The 23,909-nt window shown below is 41.0% G+C and overlaps 1 protein-coding gene across 1 annotated transcript in view; it reads left to right on the top strand.

The window, feature by feature from the left end:
* The first annotated feature begins 9,506 nt into the window (after window positions 1–9,506).
* LOC139700044 (uncharacterized) overlaps window positions 9,507–23,909 on the top strand; it is a 94,232-nt gene continuing 79,829 nt past the window's right edge. Inside the window, exons 1-3 of the mRNA XM_071598546.1 lie at window positions 9,507–9,838; window positions 10,175–10,253; window positions 16,969–17,109. Of these exons, the coding sequence (XP_071454647.1) occupies window positions 9,507–9,838; window positions 10,175–10,253; window positions 16,969–17,109 (552 nt within the window). The remainder of the gene's footprint in view (window positions 9,839–10,174; window positions 10,254–16,968; window positions 17,110–23,909) is intronic.

Genomic DNA, 23,909 nt, shown 5'->3' with positions numbered 1-23,909 from the left:
CTATCCATCAGCAATCTCAGATTAGTCACATCAGATTGGCAAGACTACAGAAAAAACCTATCAAGGAAAATTTAAAATCAGTGCAGCAAATTTATGGAGAGATGATTACAGAGCACTTGGTAGAATTGTGAATTTTTTCCGTGGGATCCAAGTATTAGTAACATTAATGCTTGAGTGAGATTACTTACGGAGGCGCAAGGTTCCACTCGAGCCTCGATCCCTCTGACCAGAATACAACGAAACAGTGTGGTGGAATGAGAAACTTACAGGTTTAAGCTAAATTGTAGAAATCTACACAGTACCTACCAGAAAAGTGTTAGCCATGAAAAACGTACCATCAACAAAAGACTATACTTTAAAGAGGCCAAGGAGAACTATCAGCAACAAGTGCAAAAAAGCTCGGAGAAATTCTTGAGGTTAAATATTGAGGAAAACCCCTGGGCGTCATTATATATAAAATTGCCAGAGAAAAATTTATAATCCCACCAACATCCTCGGCTGAGACCAACGCCAAAGGGTTTCAGCTTCTATTCCTGGACGAAACCATTTCTAACAACTACAACCATTTCTAACATCAACACACTAGTATCAGACGACACAGCAGAAAGTGAAACTGAAGAACAGAGAGTAATTAGGATTGATGCTAACCTCCCTTGCCTGCAAAGTACGGAGATAGACATCACTGATGCAAAAGTTAGAACCGCGATCAAAGAGAGTAAAATGAGAAAGGGCCCAGGCATTGATGGCAGAAACGCTGAATGGTTCAAAGCAGTCGAGCCGGTTATCCTCAACTACTTAACTAGATCGCTACAGGGCTGTTTCAGAAACAAATAGTTTCGAGCAGCATTGAAAAAGGGTGTCGTATGCAACACCCTGAAATCTAAAGAAAAATACTTCTGATCCCAAGTCCCATAACACCACTACCAGAAATGGGGAAATTTTCGAAGGAATCATCAAAATGAAAATTGAAGAAGCAGTTTTTGAGAAGGGACTACTTCAAAAAAGTCAATTTGGATTCCGAAGAGGTGGATCCACCGTAGCCGCTGCCATGAAACTGCTACTAGAAATAAAAAAATCCTAAATGTAAGTACAAGGTGGCCTTATTCATAGACTTCGAAGTAGCATTTCATTCCTTGTGGTACATAAACCAACTCAAAAGTTATAAAATCCTGGGACCAATAGCAACACATTAAAAATTTTTTTAATAGAACAACCAAAATACAATAATAACTTGGAAACCGAAAAGAACATTACAAAAGGGGCACCACAGGGATCCATACTCGATACTTTTCTTTGGAACGTCGCCATGAATTATCTGCTGAAGCAACCCCTTCCTAAAAACTGCAGATGGACAGCCGATGACGTTGTGATCACGATGCTTGCCAATTCCAGGAGAGAACAGAAAACATCGCAAATGAATATAGTCATAGAGTGCGAAATTAAAATTTTGTGTTAATAGGACCAAATACGTCGTCCTAGGGAAAAAATTGTTACGCAACCCAGCTATAAAAATCTATTGACAAAACTTATAAAGAGCCTCTACATTTAGATACCTGGGCATTGAATTCGATGGCAGACTAACATTACAAGAATACGCAAATTTACCAGCAGAGTCAAGAAAATATTTAACAACTTAAGAAGGCTGTGTAGAAACAGATTTGGAATCATCACAAATAGCTTAAGAACTATATACCACCGGAGTCACCATCCCAATATTGGCATACGGCTGTGAGGTGTGGGGAGACAGGCTTAATTACAGAAAAATCCGGAGGAAACTGAAGAAGGCCCTAAAGTCTTGCCTAATTGCTGTAAACACAGTAATCAAGCTGAAGGTCGGTTTGGCAGGTGATGTTAGAGTTCATCCAGTACTAAGCCCGACAGCGTGTGAAATTCACACATCAAGGTAGGTGGGTCAGTTCCTTTCCCTGTGCCGGTTATGGTTTCCCAGGAAGATCTGGTACCAATAAATCACGTAGCTTGGGCGGAGCTGCAGCTGCCCTGATACTTGCCCGGGAATCGAACCCAGGACCCTCCGGTCAGCAGTTCAACGCTCTACCCCCTGGACTACCACGACCCTATGTATTAATGTGTCAAATTATTTTAATCCAAATTCATCTTAAGGAATACATCCAGCCTTCAACCTAGGCGGCAAAAAGTTCAGCCATTGAAGTTGTGACAGTGGACATAAGATGAAGCGCTTCCTGTAACTAATAGGAACTTTTGGCGAAAAGTGTGTGCTTAGTGTCTAAATTGAACCTTAAGTCAAACGAAATTGTAATTAAAGTTCTTTCGCAAGCTCGGACAAGCTTATCAACCGTTTCCAGCGTGTGTATGTGAGAATATCTATGAACTGTATTTCTATTCTCTGAACTGATGGAACTATCTCTTCACCACTGTGAGAACCCAAGCTCATTCCTACATAGCCTGGTGGTGAGACTCAAAATTCGCTCATAGAATATAAAAAAATAAAAGTAGCAATATTTAAATTCTAATTACTACCTTTAAAAATTCCGTCTCAATTATTTGGTTGGGAATATTTTGCTTGAAGTCAATATTCATTGTGAAAGCTTGTTTCGAAAGGATTGAACGCGTGCGCTTGAGCTGAGCGCCACGACATGCTCGGCGACATGCGACCGTAGGGCAAAGTGCTTCGGTATGGAAGAGATCGATAGGAGGGAGAGCGAGGTAAGGAAAGAGAACCATCAACTGGTTTTGCTCAGCTGCCTAGACTTAGGTTTACATTTATATGGCGTATACGTGTGTAAGCTTATTTTCTTCTCTCTTGGTCTGCAGCCGAATAAGCTAAGTGTCTTGCTCTTTTGCGTGTTTTTTCCAATCAAAACTTTCCCTCCAAGGCGTGCGCATTATGAGGATATACGAGTATATTCTATTACTCTTCGTGTAGTTTAAAGCATGAAAGTGAGATGGCCGTATCGACGTCAACATCAACAGATCAAGAGATGAAAACAACAACAAATCAGCATGACGACCTGTGCCCTTCCTCATCCCGCGCAGGCACAGGAAAACTTGCTTCATCAGCAGAGTCTGGCCATGGAATATCGCAGTAAGTAAATAATTTGAAAACTTAGGTACGCCTCGCAGAGCTGAGTTCCGAAAGAGTGAATGCATAGTTTAAGCTGAGCGTCACGACATGCTTGTCGTATGCGACCTTGGAAGAGAGATCGATTGAGGGGAGCGGGGAAGGGAGATTGTGGTACAGCTGCGTGGCCTTATATACTCGTGCACTGTGACAGTGAACATATATACAGGATGCGTTCCAAATGTAATGCAATTATTTTTTTAAGTAATTTATTGAAAATATTTTCAAAAATACTCATAATTCTTCCAGGTCTCCAGTGCCTGTACACATTTTTTCCAATGATTGCCATGACCAGTACGCACCCTGGAAGGCGTCTTAGGGGACCTTTCGCAAGGTCTTCGTCACGGCTGGTTGGATCTCTTCTATGGACGAAAAACGGGTTCCTTTCAGGGCTGCCTTAATCCGAGAGAACAAAAAGAAGTCTGCTGGGGCGACGTCAGGACTATAGGGGGGTGGGGCAGCGTTGGCACCTGGTGTTTGTCCAGGAACTCTTAGACTCGTAGCGCGTTGTCGTGATGGAGTTGCCAGGTAGCGGAGATGCCTTCTCTCGCCATGATTCCTCTTTTTTGGAGTCTTTCCAGAACTTCCACGTGGTAGGGAGCGTTAACTGTCTGTCCTTGAGGAACAAACTCCTTATTGACCACACCTTTACTGCCGAAAAGATAATGAGCATTGTTTTCACTTTTGATTTGCTGATACTTCCCTTTTTGGGATTGGTCAGTGTGCCACTGAGAGCTTTGGCGTTCTGTTTCTGGGTCGTATTCAAAAGCCCAGGTTTCATCTCTAGTGATGACGTTACCCAAATAATCATGTTCATTTTCAACACGTTGCAGAAGTTCACTTGAAATTTCCGCTCAGTTGGTCTTTCGTGACACGGTCAGCACGCAGTGGTTTGCAACAACCGACGTCCTGCCGCTTCCACGGCTTGGAGAGTGCTGAAACTGGTTGTGCGGCAAGGCTTAGCGTCCCTCCAGCAACTCCAAGTGTTTTGATTCCACTCCAACCAGTAGGAGCGGCGCGGGAGATTTAATTGCATTACTTTTGGAACGTGACCTGTAAGTTCCTATAGCGCTAATCTACCTATTCTGATCTCTATCATTCTCAGCAGCAAACTGATTATAAGCTTAGTGCCCTTCTATTTCGCTAGTTAGTTTTTATCAAAGACTATGAGCCATATTATTCTGCTTTGCTTTATCACGCTGCTTTGAGCGTGCGCATATTGTGAGTGTGTATTACATTTCGAGTTCTGAGATTGAAAGTTAGTGAGACGAATTGATGCCAACACAAACAGAATAAGGGGATGGTTACGAACCGATGACCTATGAATAGCGCCTGAAAAAGAATCCATCAGCGGATACATACCTACCGAAACGAGATTCCCGCCAAAACGTTTGCGAACAAGTTTCGGGGAGTCGTGCCGTGCCGTGCTAAGGGATCGGGTCGCTGTAGCTACTCTAATATTTTTGATACGCTTCTAAGTTTATCATAGCAACGTTTCAAAAATCCAGCTCCTTTACCCTGATCGCGATTCAATTCGACATTCTATCCAACTCCGTGAGGATCCCATATACTTGCAGCATATTCTAAATGAGGCCTAGCGAGCGAAGGACATTTCTCTTTGACCTTTTCATCACATTTACCTAGTATTCTTCTGATAAATCCTAATTTTTTGTGAGCTTGTCCACATATTCCCCGTGTGTGTTTGTGAGGAGAGATCGTGCGCCAGTAGGCGCTCGGGTGGGAATTTCTCTTTTTCCAAAAATGTATCCCCACGCACTTTTTTAAGTTTAATTTAAATTACCAAGCGTCGCACCAGCCTTTTTAGCATTAAGGTCATCTGATAAAGCTACTGTGTCCTCATCGATCACGGTAAACCACTGCATCGTCGGCAAATAAACGTATCACAGTAATGACTTCGGAGTCAATGTCCTGAACGTAAAGTGGGAATAAAAGAGGTCCGATGACACTTCCCTGGGGAACACCTGAATTAAGTTCTACTGCATTTGAGCTAACTACATTTATCATTTCTCTTTGTACCCGACCATACAAAAAGTCTTTAGTCCAACCCCGTATATTTGTATCTATGCCATATGCTTCTAGCTTTGCAAGCAGTTTACTATGAGGTACTTGTCGAAGGCTTTCTTAAGATCTAGAACAATCGCACCCACTGCAACATTGCTCTCTCTCGAAATAATAATAGCGTGAACAGAAAGGGTAAGTTGTGCCATTACATGTTCCATAACCTTGCACAAAATGGATGCGAGGGAAATAGGTCTGTAAATATTCGGTTCCTCCTTGTCTCCGTTTTTAAGTATTAGTGTTACGTAAGCCGCTTGCCAGCTGCCTCTTAAATATTTGTTCTATAAACGGAGCAATATCCGAAGCGAGAACCTTACATATACGAGCTGGTATTTCATGGGGCCCGGAGGATTTATCAGGCTTAATATTTTTCAGCAGGCGTTCTATTCCATCATATGAGATTTCAATTTTGGGCATCGGGCATCTTTCAAATCTAGATAGCTTGCCTTTTGCCGAATACAAGGTGTGATCTAAAACGGACCGGACTCATTTTATTCCAAGCAAACCGTTCAACGGATTGAAACGAAACACAGTGCGCCATCTAGCAACACCCCTGACGACTAAAACGAGGGGTATTGCGTTTGTTTACGCCCAGTCGTTTCGCAGAAGCAGCGGTACATGTCTTAACCGCGTGCAACGGCAGCAATTAAGGAGCTAGAGGAACAGCGTGTGTGCGTGAAATTTTGTTTCTAACTTGGCAAAAATTCTACGCAGACATTTGGAATGATTCAGCAAGCCTTTGTTGATGAAGCTACGATATGAGTCGAAGCCAGTATTATTCCTGGTAGTTGTTTTAAATAGGGCAGAACCTCGACAGATGAAGATTCGCGAACGGGGTGGCCTTCCACTTCAACAGACCCCAACCATGTCAAATTGGTGAACAATTAGGTGCAGGCAAATCAATGTTTAACTGTCAGGAATATAGCCGAGGAAGTGGACATTAGTTTGGGACATGTCAAGCAATTTTGACAGACATTTTGGGCATGACGCCCATCGCATCAAAATTCGTCCCGCGGGTGCTAACTGACTGACCGGAGACAAAAACGTGAGGATATTTGTCAGGAACTCCTGGATTGAGCCAATGCCGACCCAGAGTTTCTTAAAACCATCGTAACCGGTGACAAAACTTGCGTTAACGGTTGCGATATTGAGACAAATGCCCAGTCTTCTCAGTGGAAAGGTCCTTATTCCCCGCGACCAAAGAAAGCTCGCATGTCCCGGTCCAATGTGGAGGTCATGCTGGTGTGTTTATTCGATTGGCAAGGGCTGTTTTAAATAAATACGTCCCTCAAGGTCAAGCCGTCAATAAAGATTTCTTCTTAAAGGCTACGAAGAGGCTGAAGGTCGCAGTGAGCCGAAAGAGGCCGGACATGTGGGGAAACGATGCATGGCGTTGCCACCACGATAACGCGCCGACTCACACGGCGCTGGTCGTGACGGTGTTTTTTGCCAGAACCGGAACTTCCACGATCCCGAAGCCACCCTGCTCTCCAGACGTGGCTCCATCAGACTTTTTTTGTCTTCAAAGTTAAAATCAACCTTAAAAGGGCGCCAATGCGACTCTATCGCAGCGGACATGAAAACGATCCCTACGGCGGCTTACCAGGCAGGGTTCGAGAGCTGGAAGGAACGTTGGCAAAGGTGTGTCGTCAGCCAGGGAATGTAATCTGAGGGTGACAAGTTCGATTAAGCTGTATCCGTCGAAATAAACTAGTTATAATATCAGTCCTGTCTTTTTTTGATAACACCTTGTAACGTTATTTGTGCCGTCAATATTCCATCCTAGGTCTCTCTCTTATCCTTATTGCTTTTATTCTTCCCTCCAACAGGTTTACGAAGTCTGTTTAAAAGGTTCACGAACTTTTTATTACAATTATATACTTCACTATCAAGTTATTGGTCCGGGTCCCCATGAACGTAGTCTCCACCCCAACGTATGCACTTATCCCAACGGCATTTCAACCTTTTGAAACATTCCTGGAATGCTTCTTCCGGCATGCTCATAAGCTCCTCCGTCGACTTTTCTCTATCTCTGGAATGGTGGCAAATCTTCCTTTGAGCGAGGTTTTAAGTTCGAGGAACAGTTAAAGTTGCATGAGGCTAGGCTTGGTGAGTGGAGTGGGGGGAGAAGCACAGCGGTCTTGTTTTTGGCTAAAAACTCACGAGTTCTGAAAGACGAACGAAGTGGCGCGTAGTCGAGGCGAAAAAACCACTCGCCGCTACTCCAACGTTCGGGCCGTTTTCGCATGAGTTTCTCTCTTAGGCGTTTCATAACCCCGAGGCAGTAATCCGTGTTGACACTCTGGCCTTTAGGTAGGTATTCGTGATGAAAAACCCCTTTTGCATCGAACAAAAACGGTTAAGGTCACCTCGACATTTGAGCGAACTTGTCGAGCCTTTTTGGGGGGAGAATGTTTCACCAGTCTACTGTGAAGATTGCACTTCTGTGGCAATGTAATATCCATTTATCCATTACTCATCCGCTGTTATGATTCTGAACAAGGAGGTTTCATCCTCTTCTGCCCGATCAAACAGTTACTGGCAGACTTGAACCCGATGTAATTTTTGGTCTGCTGTTATCAGGCGAGGCACGAGTTTGGCTGCGACTCGGTGCATCCTCAATTTTTCATTCAGGATTTCATAGCACGAGCTAATCGAGATGCCACGCTCTTCTATCATATCCCTGGTAGTCAAACGCTGTTTTGCACGAATGAGATACTTCACTTTCAACATGGGGGGTCAACAGTGGACGTCGATGGTCTTCTGGAAAGCTCGTTGTCTACCACTGGTTACCGCCCCTTCTTGAACCGGGTAAACCTCTCATAACACATGGTACGTTTCATAGCCTCCTCACCACAAGCCTTGGTAATCAACTCAAAGGTTCCTGTGAAGGATTTGCAGAGTTTCACGGAACATTTCACAGAACGCTACTCCTTCAAAGATCTAATTTCCGCGGATCTGATTTTTCGTCGCACTCCACGAACACCCCTCCACATAAACAACCGTAACTACTAGACAGAGCATCAATTAAAAAAGATATCAAAAAATGGCTAAAGGCTGTTATTCTGGAAATTTCCGCGGGCACAATGTCTCCGAGCCAATTTTAAAATAATCCACTGGAGGCGAGCTATTCAAAGGGTACGGGAACCTTTTGAGCAGACCTCGTACACAACAGTACAGCAATATTAATGTTTCACAAGGTGTCCTACTCGCCTGTTAACGGTTATTTTGAATTTTTCTTTTCGTAAGTCATAAAGGCTTTACTATTTATGTCATATTGAATGCATAATGTGCAAGGCATTCTCCAACACTTTACGAGGTCTGTTCAAAAATATGGCTATTTTTTAATTCACTTAGAGGCCTTGTGTCTGCGAAAACTTCCCGAATAACCGCCATCAGGCTGTCGGGGAAATTGCAGAAGAGAGTGGCATCTCGATCACCTCGTGCTCTGAAATCTTGGCTGAAAATTCAATATGCATCGAGTCGCCTCCAAATTCGTGCATCGCCTGATGACTGCAGACCAAAAACTACATCGAATTCAAGTTTGTCAGGATCTGTTTGACAAGCTGAAGATTGAACCTTGCCCTTGATCATAGGTGATGAGTCATGGGTTCATAGATATGAATTCGAAAACTAAGTTTAATCTTCACAATGGATTTGTGATACATCCAACGCCCCAAAAAAGCTTGATTAGTTCGCTCTAATGTCAAACTGATGTTGACTGTGTTTTTCAATGCTAAGTGGGATGCGCGTCAAAAATGCCTACCCAAAGGCCTGGGGGTTATAAAATGCCTAAGGGAGAGAATCAGGAGAAAACGGCCCGAATTTTGGAGGATGTACAAGTGTTTTTTTCACCACAGATCATTCGTCTCTCAGAACGTGAGTTTTTCGCCAAAAATAAGACCTTAGTTCTTTCCCGCCCGCCCTGTGACTTTTTCCTATTCCCCAAACTAAAAGCGCCGCTCAAAGGAAAGATCCGGAGAAAGAGTAGATTCGACGGAGGAGTTCATGAGCATCCCGAAAAAAGCATTCCAGTACAGTTTCCAAAAAAGGAAAAGGACTCTTTTCCACGTTAGACCGCCATCGTTTAATATTTCCAATGTATTTGTACCACTCTCTGACTCAATGTTTTGCCAGCCAAAATTAATAACAAATCTGTTGTGCGCGTTATTTCGGCATCGATTTATTATTTTGCAGTATTTCTGTCTTCCTATCTCTGTCTCGTTGACGCTGTCGTAGGTAGTACAAATCGCCTAATATTAATACACATTTATTGCTGATTTACAGAAGTGCAAAAAATGACAATCAAAAAGGAAAGGGAAATGCTATGCGATGTAGGCAGTACAGAGCTCGGAAAAAAGCGGAATTAGCTAAGTCACAAGTGCTGTCTTCTTCATCAACAACCACCACAGAGAAATCTGGAGCTGAAATTGTCAACCCCACACCGAAAGGGAATGCTGAACGTTGTAAGCGGTACAGAGCTCTTAAAAAAATGGCAGAACAGTCAACAAATTTTGTAAGCACCTCCACGGCGAAATCAGACGCCGAACGTGCAAGGCTATACAGGGCACGTAAAGCAGCACGATCGCACGCTTACGTTTCTTTTAAAACCTCTAAGGAATCCAGTACAGAGCATCCTCAATTACCTTTACAAGCCTGGTACGTATATTATATATATATTTCTCAGGTTTCCAAATTTATATCTTTTTAGTTTAACATTTCGTTCACTTTCATGGAGACCGGCAACTTGGCTGTAAAAATGTTCCACTGCTATCCAATTTAATTCATGCTGTTGATGTATGTGCTGAACTTCATTAGCAATGCGCCGCCGTCGTGGGTCACATTCTAATGAGCAATGAGGAAGATGACATTGCGCTTCAATTTAGAAAAAATAATTACTTTGGTGGTCAATTATTTCAATTTAGTGTTACTTCAAAAGTTTCATTTTGAATGCAAAAATAATAATTTTTGGTGCTATTACATTGTTTATTGCAGGACTCAGCAAGCTGACGATCGCAGCCGAAAAGGAAACGTCAATCAAGCTCGAAATGCGCAGCAATCACGTACGGATCAGGTACTACACGCCATGTTGATGCATGATATAGATACGTATCCTGGATACCAAAAATATCACACAGCCTACGAGAAGTTTTTTATATGAAGACAATGATTTCAGTCATTCTTGCACCGTCTGAGATAGGCATAGGTCTAAAATGGGCCTATTATTTTTAGATATTTTAGTACCCCCGCTAGGGTGGTTTGGTATTATAGTCACCTCTCCGATTCAAAACGCTATATTATTTCAATAAATATTCATTTTGATAGTACCCTGCGAGCTACCGCTATGGCGTGTGGCAGGGGGTGATTACACACGGCGACCATCATCCGGCGATCCAATCGTGTAGGAACGCCCTGAACCGTTTTGGTGTTCATTACACGTCTGGGCCGCAAGGTGTGTAGGGGGTAGGATATTCGAGCACTGCTGGGCTTTTTTAGACTAAGGTGTAGGTAAAATAATGGGTCTCTAAAGCCTTGTTTGCCAAATTATGTAGCTTTGAATAAAGTGATGTTCAGTGCTAGCAATAGTTGCTTTAATACGAATCAGTTGGCTTCGGACGGAATATTTTATAAGGGAATCAATATTAATAAGAAGACGACCCTCGTTAAAATTCAAAAAACCGTAATATCAAGGAAATGTTATCTGTATTGGTAGTTAATTTTCGAAATTTAAAAAAACGTTCGTTTTTTTAAATTTCGGCAATTAACTAATTCGGTAATGGTTTGGAAAGCGTTTGGTACTCAATTAAAAGTCCTCAATTCAAAATAATTTATGTGTGCGCATTTTATAGACTGCCAGTCGACAGAGACAATTTACTACTAGAATTAGATCAGCTAATCAAAGGTTTTTCATCCCAACACAATGATCGGGACGTAATAATCGGTGGACATTTCAATGTCCCATCTATTGACTGGACCACTTACGAGCACATTCTCGCATTTTAAAAGGGGCGGTAAAGACAAAGATATCTGCGAATCGCTATTGAACTCTTGCAGGTTGAACTCGTTTAATAAACTTGTCACTTCACCGACTAGGGGCGATAATATTCTTGAATTTTTTGCAACGAACATTCCCGAAAAGTCTTAACTATAGAAATTATAAAAGGAATTAGTAATCACCGAGCAGTAAATGCTAAGTTTTCGCTTCATGAGGTCGGCAATAAGAAGCCTAAAAGGAATATGTACTTCTTTAAAGAAGGTGACTACAATGGCCTAAAGTGCGTGGTACATAATCAATTTGCTAGTTTTAAGAAAGGTGGTAATCACAGAAATGCTTAGGATACGTGGAATCACTCCTTTGAGATCACGCGCTCAGCAGAAAATTTATAGAAGATAATACGGAACCCAGATGGTGCAACGCGAATTTTAGAAAGGCATTACGACGACAAAGGCTGAGTCACGCCAAGATGAAACACATTAAGGATGATCTCTCTGGCGACAAAAATAATGAGATCACTTATGATTATAAGATATCTAGGGCGAATGCCAATAAAGAATTTCGGAAAGCGTTAAGAGAATTCAAAAGGAAAAGGTTAGCGGAAAGTTTGAAAGAGAATCCAAAAGCCTTAAGGTCAGAGAAGTTCAGGGAAATAAGTTAACTGTCAATTCACTGAAAAATGATGACGACGAAAGCGTAACTAGCAGTCTGGGAAAGGCTAACTTATTAAATTCCTTCTTTCAAAGCGTCTTCACTAATATCTCACGGAATACCACTAATAGCTTATCAAATCGTGCCGGTCAAACGATGCCGAAAATTTAAATCTCACGTGATGAAATAGAACTTTGTTGAAAAATATTACGCCTAATAAACCTCCGGGCCCAATTGCATACCCGCTCGTATGTATAAGGATCTCGCTTCAGAAATTGCGCCATATCTAGAAATAATATTTATGAAGTCGCTGGTTGATCACAAGGTTCCCAGAGATTGGAAAACGGCTAACGTAACATTGTTCGACCGCGGTAAGGTCATGTTCGGGTAAAATTATTCTTGTGTGTATCCCCTGCCACACACCCCAACGATGGCTTGCAGGGTATATTTAAATAAAAAATAATTGGTGTTTCGGATGAATGACTTGAAGGAATCGAGTGCGACGAACAGTACCATTCAAACGAGTTTGGCTTAGCCCGGGGGCTGTTTTTCGCGCTTCTGATAGCGGCAAATCTTTATTGGTTCGTGGTTGTATCAGGAATTTTACTATATTGAGTTTAATAGGGCATAAGGGCATTAGGTGTACTTTTAATTCGTTGCATAAAAACAATAACTTAACAAGTTACCTCTCATTTTTAGTGTAGGTCTCTGTACTTGCTCTCGTTTAGCTGTAGCAAAATTATTGCTTGTGTAACGGAGATACAGGGTCCGTACAATAAGTATCGTGACTTGTCCGCTGTAGCCTCAACGGAACGGTGGATGGGGGTTCGACCGGTCGGCTCAGTAGAGGGGTCCCCCACCACTCAGGCGCACTTTAGTTCAGTCGCCTCCGGGTATGCGTTGAGACAGGAGGTGGATTTTTGTGACGTGTGATTATTTGTGGTGTCGTCGCGCCAGCATGGAGCGCACCGTCGAGCAACGCAACGCTGTGAAGTTTTGCGTTAAATTCGGGAAATCCGCGTCGGAGACCCTTGAACTCATTACACAGGCTTATGGGGATGCCTAAAGCCGCAGTAGAGTTTTTGAGTGGCACAAATTGTTTAAGGAAGGCCACGAGCTCGTCGAAGACGCCCGACGAACTCTCGAACCGATGCTCAAGGGGCCAAAGTGAAAACATTTTTGAGCTATGACAGTCGTTTAACCATCGCGCTTATCAGTGGGGAGACCGGCTTTTCAGTAGGAACCGTCCAAACCATTTTAACTGAGGATCTTGCGATGAGGAAGGTATGAGCGAAGCTGGTGCCGAACGTCTTGAGCGAGGAGCAAAAACTGGCGCGGGTGGAAATTTCGCCAGAAATTTTGGACTGCGTCCAGAAATATGAAGATTTTCTCGACAGCGTTATTACCTCAAAGGATAGCTCAAAATGAGCTCAAAGGACATCGTTTCGACTCCATCGAGGCGGTTCAAGCGGCTACGACAAAGGCTCTCAACAGTATTCCGGAAACCGACTTCCAGCGGGCTTTTGGCGAGTGGCAGACGCACCGAACGAAGTGTATCGATGCAGGAGGAATGTATTTTGAAGATTATTAAGTAATTGTAATGATAACTGCAATACATTTTGATATTTGGTACCAGTCCCGATACCTATCGTACGGACCCTGTATTGCGTATCATTACCCTAGTAAAATTTCGGTTGGGTGTTGCCTAAATATTTATTAGTGAGTTCAGAAATCCCCCTTGTCTTCTTGTGAATGTTATCGTGACGCATCGGTCTTCCCGTAGTCTCTTTAATGGTAAAATACACGGTCTGTTCCATAGTCACCAAGTACTTTTCTAATAAATCCTAATTTTTTTGTTAGCGTGCCCACATACTCCCCGTATGTGTTTAACCCATAAGAGGTCGTTATAGAGGGTAGCGCCTAGGTACGAGTATTTGATTGAGTCTACACAGTCCATTTCGGTGTGTCCAATGCAGTAAGCGCTTGGGTGGGAATTGCTCTTTAAATTTTTGGAAAAAAGATCAATTCCCACCCGAACGCCTACTGCATTGGGAACACCGAAATGGAATGTGTAGACTCAATTACATACCTAGGCGTTACCCTCATTCACGTTCTCTACCAGGTGAAACACATACGAGGAATATGTGGACAAGCTAACATAAAATTTGGATTTATTGGAAGAGTACTTGGAAACTGAGATGAAAAGATCAAAGAGAATGTTATTTTTCGCTGATCAGGCCTCATTTAGAATATGCTTCAAGTATATCTCACGAAGTCGGATTAATTGCTGAATTGGATCGTGTGCAGCGTAGAGCAGCTAGATTTTTAAAACGTTGTTATGATAAACCTAGTAGCGTATCCAAAATATTAGAGCAGCTAGGCTGGGAATCACTCACGGAGCGAAGGTTTAAAATGCAGATAGAAGCTCTTGCATGAATTGGAAGGAGGTCTCTTTAGTGGTGATGTTGACAATGTATTATTACCCCCATCGTACTGCGGTAGGAGAGATCAATGTAATAAAATTAGAGAGATTAAATGTAGAACAGATTTAAAATGTCATTTCTTCCACGAACGATAGGGGAACATAATAACATTGTTCGACCATAGTAGGGCCATGTTCGCAAACATTAGTCTGGTGTGTATTCACCCCTTGTAACACACCCAAGCGGTGGCTTGCAGGGCATATAAAGAAAAAAATAAGTGGAATGATTTTTTCCCGTGAATGCCGAACGAGGGGGAGAATGGATTAGGAGGAACCGATGGAGGGGGTTGGTAGGGGAGTGGGGTTCGAAGGAATGAATGAAGAGGAACCGGAGGTCGCAGTTTGTTCGCCGGGAATGCAGGATGCGGGCGTGGTCTTTCGATTTGGGAGGTGAGGAACTCGAAAGGGTGGGGGCTCGGGAGGTGGCATGTTTGGCGTGATAGGTGGAGATGCGACGGGGAAGACACGGCAGGGCTAGGTGGCGAATGTGAGTAGCAGTTCAGTGGGAAAATGAGACAATGTAGCAGAGCGGATTTCGGGGGTGGATAAGAGGGCGTTAGGTGCAAGTTAGTGGTGGATGGGGTGAATAAAATTAGAGGGGAAGGAGGATATAGGGACTTTGGGGAGGGGTGAGGAAGAGATCGGGGTGGGGTAATAGGAGGAGAGTGGCAGGCAGGTGGGGTGGAAAGTGTTGGAATGAGATGAGGGGAAAAGTTGGTGTTAAGGTAGTAATACGCTGTGGGTGACGGGGAATTTTGTGGAGTGGGTCGTCTCTCCCTCATGGCCCCTTCTCATCCATTTCTTCGCCCCCCTTTACCCGACCCCTCTTGCGAACTCCCTTCGGAATCTTTTGCCAATACTGTAATGCTAGCTAGCAGCCTCTTCCACCTCTCCGTCCCATCCATTCACACCTTGAATATCGTACTCCATATCACCGTACCTTGTAGCGAATGTAGTCTGCCGCAAAAATAAGTAGAATGATTAAGACGGGATGGCGGGAATGGTGGTGGGAGATCTTGGGAAAGCAACAAGACCCACGTCAGCTGCCGGTTGACGGGGGTCTTGTTGCTTTCCCAAGATCTCCCACCACCATGTTTTACCGGACCCAGTCTTATTACTTTACGGACATACGGTATAGTCATGAAACTTAATGACGTCACTCTCAGCCTGCATCTGATCTGGTGTAATGAATGGTTTCTATAAATATTTATCGCAGATTTCCGTTTTATATCGCTAAATAAAAAGTGAATAACACAATATTTCCAAATGACCTTACCGTCTTAGGGCTGTAAAAACCGACATTTAAAACTTTGACGCTTACACCTCTGAAAATCGATGGAATATCAATGTTACCTGTTTCCATGAATACGATTTCCGAGTCGATTATTGTAAGGTCGACCAGAATCAAGTTTCTCACCCGGTGGAAGACCTGAGAGGAATTTCTACCCATATTGGTTGATCTGAGAAACGGGCAGAAAGGGATAAAGAGTCTGAATGTGTATAAGAATGAGCGGTGGAGGAGAATCTGAGAGTGTTCTAAGTATTATATAATGCCCTAAACTCTCAAAGAGCAACGGAAAGATAATAAACAGGGACATGTTCTCTCACATCGGCTAAAACAAAAAATTTATAGGCGGTAGCCATTACGTGAAGGCGACCATCTTATATGACGCTTGAGAGACACTATAGTCAGTACAGAAATGAAAGTATATCGCTTTTAATTATTTAACCTACCTTTTCCAAAATAAAAGTGAGTTCCGTATCAGGTTATTTGCCTGTCGAGTCAACCCATATTTTCGTTCAAATATTATTTTGTGGGCCTTTTAGTACCATTAATATGAATTTGACTCTGATTTGCTTATGACGTCTTCAAGTAAGTTTGTTGTGATTGGTTGTAAATGAGATCACATGACATATGATGTGCCAATATTTCTGTTTTGGCGGATTAAGTGTCGTGAGACTGAAGACTTGTCTCTCTTCAAGTGTATGTGATTTATATGGTATTCCTAGGGAATTAGGCATTTGGTATGTGCTCTTGATGTTTTTTAGTTAGTTGTTAAACCTACAGATATGTTATTGTAGGTTGGACCAATATGTCGAAAGATGTTCTTTCTTTAATGCTGAAGTTGAAGTAATTCGGTTTTTTGAGTAATGTCATATTATAGTTGTATGGAATACGATGGTCGGTTGTATAATAGCCAAGTCATTGAACTATGGTTGATGATTGGACATACATATGTCATTCCTAAACGTTTGGGGTTATGTCACTGTTGGTTATTCTGCCAGTCCTTGTTTCGTGACTTTTCTGCTGTACATTTCCTTGTCTGTGTAATGTTTTTCGCTGCGGACATGAAATATATTCCATCCTTCGCTGTATGTTATGTCTTGTGAATTGCATTCATGAAGATCTGGGAGTCGTTCGCTGTCGTGGTCCTTTTGACGTAAACTAAAATCATAATCGATGAATCGAAGTGAAAATTTGCATTTTTGTACAGAATTGTTCATATGATTGCGAAAATAAATCAGTGTGTTTCTAAGAAACAAATGCAATGCCTTTCATCAATGATTCTCCATGCTGGAATGGAAATTTAAGTTTTTCACCAGGTGTCAGGTGAGTTAAGCTAGTAGATTTCATTTATTTTGCTCATTGTACTATTTCAGGATATGGTCCAAAGAGAAGATTCTCGTAAACGAGAAAATAATGCTAATCCTACAATGTCCCTGTCTATGGTATGTGATGAAGAACCTCTGTCGGAAGCTCAGCTAGCATTTATAAAGAAACAAGAAGAAGAAATCAAACGGGTAAGCAATTGTGATTTCCATCGAATAATGAGTTATCCCATAAAATAAGCCGAAATAGACCAACTGAAGCAGTCCGAATATATTGGCATGAATAGTGTCACAAATGTCTAGTTTAGAGCTTGAGTAATTTTGTATTTCCATATTCCGTATTAATCTGTTTTAAGGTGTGTTTCTTACTCCTTTTGCTGTGTTTTTTGGCACAAATTTAAGTGTAAAAACTAAATTTTTAGTAGAGGTTACACAGCATAGTGTTAGTTATCATTAAAAATTCGTCGTTAAAGTGAAATTCTTCGGTAAAGGAATACTAATACCATGACTTTAATCTTCTAACGTTTTTCAAATCCTTTCATTTCCAGTATTATTTATCACCCAAAAGTGAAGTATTCTCTATAGTCGTCTGTTGTGCCTTTAATGTATGAAGCTGTAAATGTTTAGCGAACAATTGTGTTAAGATCTTGACAGCATTATTAATGATTAATGTAATAAAATAAAATTCGAAATTCTCGAATGATTTGGAATAATTGTTGCCACTAATGTCTAAATGATGGGATACTATTAAGATTTCATGATAGGTTATGAAGCAGAAAGCATCTTTAGATTTGAGTTTTAGACTTTCCTCGAAATGAAACACCCGAAAGTCTGGCTAACTAGTTTTTGGTTAGGGAGGGTGATTCTTAATGTTATTTGGTATCTATTAGATGTTTATTAGATAGCAGTGTGGTAATCAATAATTATATTCAGTAGCAATCATCAAAAATTCTTTACAATTAATACAATCCACAATCATCTGTATAATTATCTCTAATGTCCTTGCCAGCTTAGATGTCACAATATTGGTAGAATGATGATTGCAGTAGAGGTAATAAGAAAAAAATTCAACAGAATTTCTTGCTAAATGACTGGATTCATTTCTTTGAAATGATAAATTCCAAAGAGCTATGGGAGATACCGCAGCAGTAACTTTTAATGGAGTCATTTGCTAATATGAATTTCAATACAACAATTTCAGAGTTGGAAATTTGGCAATCCCTTCAGTCTGACAGGTTTGAGATGGTGTGAGGTGTGATGAAACCTTGTACCTCTCCCGTTGCCCCCTCCTAAAATTCTTTAAAGACTCCAATAATATCTTTCTGTGCCAACCCTACCCCCACCAAAGCAGTGATGATTATCGACCGTCCCTTAATAAAGATAAAACCATTGTAGACAAACGCCCCCCTAATTAAAACCTAGAACACTATGTTTGTTTTTTTTCTGCCTCTATTTCTAAGAATGGTGGATTGTAACATTGTGTTCTTCTTTCAATGATCATTTAATTGATATAAACTTGCACAAATTTGAGCCAGTACATACCCTTCCCCTCCCCTAGACCACTAATAGGTTGCTACATCTAAACTCAACTTACCCCCTCTCCTCTCCCTTACTCCCCTCTTGGAGCCAGACTATATAAGTTGAAAAAATGTTGATGTGTGTTACCTGATGATGATGTGCAACATGGAAACCATGGTGATGAAATATTAAATCTTTATTGTGGAAGTGTTAAGTTTATTTTTACCATCATAATTTAAGTGTGTGCAAATCGTTCCCCTTGACCCAAATGGCAGTTATTTTTGGATCTTTTAACAATAGGTTAATTCATTATAAATGTGAGATTCATGATTAGCGTTTTGTGTAGGAATAACGAAAGCATGCTGTCTCCACATCTTTAAGGGAAATATTTAAGGGTTGAATGCTGTGCTTTAGATAACTTGAGGAGATAGCTTCATTCATAAGCCTTGAATGTTGAGGCATGCTAAAATTATGATTTTTCGCCTGGAAATGTGTGTGTATTACATTTATAGTCATTTTCAATAATGGTCTATTTTCTTTCCGTACCTTTTGTTTGTATTTTCTATTTATTGATCAACTTATGCTTTTTGTTTTTACCATAATCACTTAAAGTGACATGATTTGATTTATACATTCATTTGCAGATAATTTGAGGAGTTAATGATTTTAATATCTCCGTATTTGAGCTTTTTTGTTTCATATTGATATGCAATGCATACATTTTCAAACACTTACGTTTCCTTCCCTCTACTGGACAATCCAAGATTACATGAGTATTCACTGACATTTCAATCAAGGAAGTGATTTATCTCTTACACTTCCTGGGATGCAAATGAAAACAGAGTTGGGTAGGAAGAGATATTAACAGGTGAATAGTGAAATAATGCAGGAAACAAATGGAGCAAAAGAAACATGGTAGAAAAAGCAGTGCAAGGATGTGGAAAGTTCACAAAGGAAGGGTGAAATTAGTGTGCTAAGAAGTTAAAATTCATGCAAATATTTAAAGGTGAATCAGCATAATTCTTAATTGTACCAGAAAAGATTCAATGGAGAGTGAAGGAATATTTAGAGAAATTGTATGATAAAGATAATAAGCCAGCAAGCTTAGACATGAGGTAAGATGACGTTGATGAGGATAGCTTAAGTTTGGGTTTACTCTTTGGTTAGATCGCAATACCGAAGGGAAGGAAGGTAAGGGCTTAATAGTTTTGCAGGTAAACTGCCAAAGTATTCTAAATAAAGTATGCCATTTCGAGACGTTAGTTGATGCATGTAATCCGGATATTGTGATAGGTACGGAATCGTGGCTAAGTGATCATATTATGTCAAACGAGATTTTTCCCCAAAATTTGGCAGTTTACAGAAGGGATAGGGATGGTCGTGGAGGGGGGATATTCATATGTGTAGATAAAAACCTAATAAGTACATTGGAATGGGTAAGAAATGATTGTGAGATGATGTGTGTTCATGTTAAAGGTAGGAATGAAGGGAAAATTTTAAAAATAGTTGCTATGTACAGAAGCCCTAACGAAGGGATGTACGCAGTCGAGGTATTAGCAGACATATGCTCGGCTAACCCTGAGGATCACACCCTCATAGCGGGGGACTTGAACCTTCCAGGTATTCAATGGTCGGCAGACGAGGTCACGGTGGGGGATGGGAAGGCCCAAGAAATTGTTAGTCGTCTTATAAACGAGGAGGGTTTTGTACCGATGGTGGAAAAACCCACGCGCGGGGGAAACATCCTCGACGTCATACTTGTGAGACCGAAAAAGTGGGTTGGGGAAGTTGATGTCCTTCTGGGAATAAGTGACCATTCAGCTGTGCGTATGTATCTAAACTGGGAGAGGGCTCAGTATAAGGGGCTAATAAACAAAAAGATAGTTTGGCAATATAAACGTGGTGATAGGGAAGGGTTCCAGACCTTTTTAAGGGAAAAGTATTTGCAAAGGGTAAGTGGTGGGCAGAATGTAGAAGAAATCTGGAAAACATTTAAGGGGATAATGGAGGAGGGATTAAATAAATTTGTCCTGAAAAAAATTCTTAAAGAAAATACTGATCCAGAGTTCTACAACCGCAAAATTAGATCCTTGAAGGAAAGACTGAGAGTGATTCACAAAAAATGGAACGAGAGCTCGGAATGGCTCATAATTTACAAAAAATTAGTTCGTGAATTGAATAGAGAAAAGAAAATCGCCAAAGATAGTTTTTTACAGAAAATAATCGGGATAGATAATGGAAATAAATTTTACAAGTACCTCTGGAGGAGGAAAGATAACAGGGAAAACATAACAGCTTTAAAAAAAGAGGATGGAACACTAATCGTTGATGATAAGGAAAAGGCTAATGCGTTTAATAATTGGTATGCAAGTGTATTTAAGGTTATGGTAAATAAAAAAGATCCTGTAGATACATCTCTGAGTCAACAAGGAGGCGAAAAAATATTAAATACCAAAAGTATTAAAACGACGAATGCAGAAATTTATAAAAAAATTATGAAAATGAGGGCAAATAAATCAAAAGGGCCAGATGGTATCTCAATTGACTTGCTTAAATTGGGTGGTAGTGTAGTTTCAAATTATATAAATCATTTATTCAATGTTACCTTAAACAATAATGCCCTGCCAAATGCTTGGAAGGAGGCATATGTTACGCCAATTTTCAATGGAGGAGATAAGGCACTAGTTGATAATTATAGACCGGTAAGCTTGACATCAGTTGTATGCAAGCTATTAGAAAAGATAATGGCTGATTATCTCTGGGACTTGTGGGAGAGTGAGAATTGGTTGTATAGTCCCCAATATGGTTTTAGAAAAGGGCACTCTTGCGAAACTCAGCTATTAGGGTTCTGCCAAGAAATGTTCGACTCTATGGATGCGGGAATAGAAGTAGATGCTATAATAGTCGACCTGTCAAAAGCCTTCGACAAAGTTGACCACGATCGCTTAATGCTTAAGATGGGCCAATTGCCTCTATACACAGATAGAAGAGTAATTTTTTGGGTCAGAAATTTTATGGAAGGTCGGAAGAGTAATTTCTTGGTCAGAAATTTCATGGAAGGTCGAACACAAAGGGTCAAATTAGGAGGTGTATTCTGAAAAAACAAGGGTAACATCAGGAGTCCCACAAGGAAGCGTACTCGGCCCGCTCTTGTTTTTAATGTATATAAATGATCTCCCAATAAATATTAATGCTCAGATAAGACTTTTTGCAGACGACTGTATTATCTACAGGAAAGTCGAAAATGACAGAGACCGTGACAAACTTCAAAGGGACATTAATAAAATGGCAGATTGGGTGACAAAAAATGGGATAGATATTAATGTTAGCAAATGCAAATCCATCACTTTTAGCAATAAGGTAAATGGAAACAATAGGGAATATAAATTCTCAGAAAATGTCATTCCTAGAAGTGATACTTGCAAATACTTAGGTGTATATTTAACTAAAGTCTTAGGGTGGGGGCTAAATGTGCAGTACATCTATAAGAAAGCTTTTAAAACTCTTCATTGGGTGATGAGAAACCTCAAAGGGAGCGTTAGAGCAACCAAGGAGAAGGCTTATCAGACCCTAGTAAGACCAATTTTAGTGTACGCTTCTCTTGTATGGGACCCTCATGAAGAAGGTCATATTAAAAAACTGGAAAAGGTGCAAAGAAAGGCTGCCCGATATGTACTGGGGAAGCATAGGAGGATGGAGAGTGTGTCTGACATGCTAGAAACGCTGGGCTGGGAACCTCTAGAAACTAGAAGGAAAGTAAGCAGACTGTGGAATCTTCCGAATTCTGAAGGGGGAGAAAGCTTGGGCAGATCTTAGGAAAGAGGCGGGGAACCCAAATTTTATAGGCAGAAATGATCACAAATTTAAGGTAAACTGCCGGGCACAGAGAACAAATAAAAAAATTTTCTTTTCTAAATAGAACAATTGTTGAGTGGAACTCCTTACCTGCAAAAATATTCGAGCCCTTTCCTAACAGAGTGTATACTTTAAAGAATAGATGTAAGGCATATATGTAATAATTTGATTGATGTGTGGTGTATTGTATTATATGTAATAGCTTAATTTTTTTAAATTTATCTTTTTTTTTCTTGCTGATTAATGTTTGTAAATGGGATGCGGATTCACTTGTTTTGTTAAAGAGATTTGTGTTTTGAAGTCTGGTTTTATGTATTATCTTTTGTGATTATTTGGGACTTGTGTGCCACCTGACAATGTCTATCAGCACATGTGTATTTTTAATAATAATAATAAAATAGATAGGAAAGGAATCAAAAGCCAATAAGGCCATGGGGTGGACAACATTCCGGTTGAACTATTTGAAGGCTTAGGAAAAGGTGGAAGCAAGAGTTTTAATGGATTACTTTGTGGCATTTATGAGTTAGGAAATTTTTGGGAATATTTTATCAGATTAGTTGTAGATCCTATCTGAAAAATGGAAAGGCAGCCATATGGGAATACTGCAGAGCAATAAGTTTTTTTTCACCCACCACTAAAGTGGTTCTCAGGATCTTCAAAAAGAGGATGGAGAGCAGGGCGAATGATTACTTAGGGAGTGATCAGTTTGGAATCAGAAATGGGGGTAGCACGTATGATGCCATAGCAGTAATGAGGTCACTGGAGAGGAACAGAGAATATAATCAATATGTATTTGTCTGTTTCGTAATTTGGAGGTGGATTTTGAAGAGCAAATGGGGCAGAATTGATGAATATTTTGCCATAAATAGGAGTAGATTGGAGGGATAGGAGACGAATCCACTACCTGGATATGTTTCAGGCAGCTTAGGTGTCAGTGAAGGATGTTGAGTCGGGATAGTGAATGTTAGGAAGAGGGATATGACTTGTGTGTCCATTACTGCCTCTGCTGTTCAGTGTGTATGTGGAGGAAATGGTTAGATAGGAATGGGAAGAGCTGGTGATAGGAATAAAAGTCTGCGGGAATTCATAAAATCAGTTAGGTTTGCTCATGATCAAGCTTCAGTCTGTCAGTCAGCTAAGGGATTACAAGTGTTGTTGAGTGCTTTGGAAGGTTGGAGTGATGGTTATGAGATGATAAATGTAAGCAATAAAAGGTCATGAGGTTTTTGAGAAAGAGAAAGCCTAACTTAAGTATTGAAATAGGACCTCCCCTGGAAAGCTTTCTTCATCGGGCAATAGGGATTTCCGATGAAGACAGCTTTCTTGGGGAAATAAGGCATCTGAAGAAGACTTTCCTGCAGAATGGCTACAAAGACCGTGGAATATTCCTGGCCATTTAAAGTTCCTTGGGGAGCCGTGCAAGCCAAACATCCGACGACAAACCCATCACTAAGGCCTTTCTGCCCTACGTCTCCACAATCTCTAGGAAAATCTCCCGAGTATTAAGGAGATTTGACATCGAGGCAATCCACAAACCACCAAATAAGTTAAGGGCACAGCTGGATAAAGCAAAGGACCCCATTGGGCTGAAGACCCCAGGAATGTACCAGATCCCCTGT

This window comes from Hetaerina americana, unplaced genomic scaffold, assembly GCF_022747635.1.
Source record: "Hetaerina americana unplaced genomic scaffold, ioHetAmer1.1.p SCAF_1, whole genome shotgun sequence".
Classification (NCBI taxonomy): Eukaryota; Metazoa; Arthropoda; class Insecta; order Odonata; family Calopterygidae; genus Hetaerina; species Hetaerina americana.
This window is presented reverse-complemented; position numbering and strand designations above follow the sequence as displayed.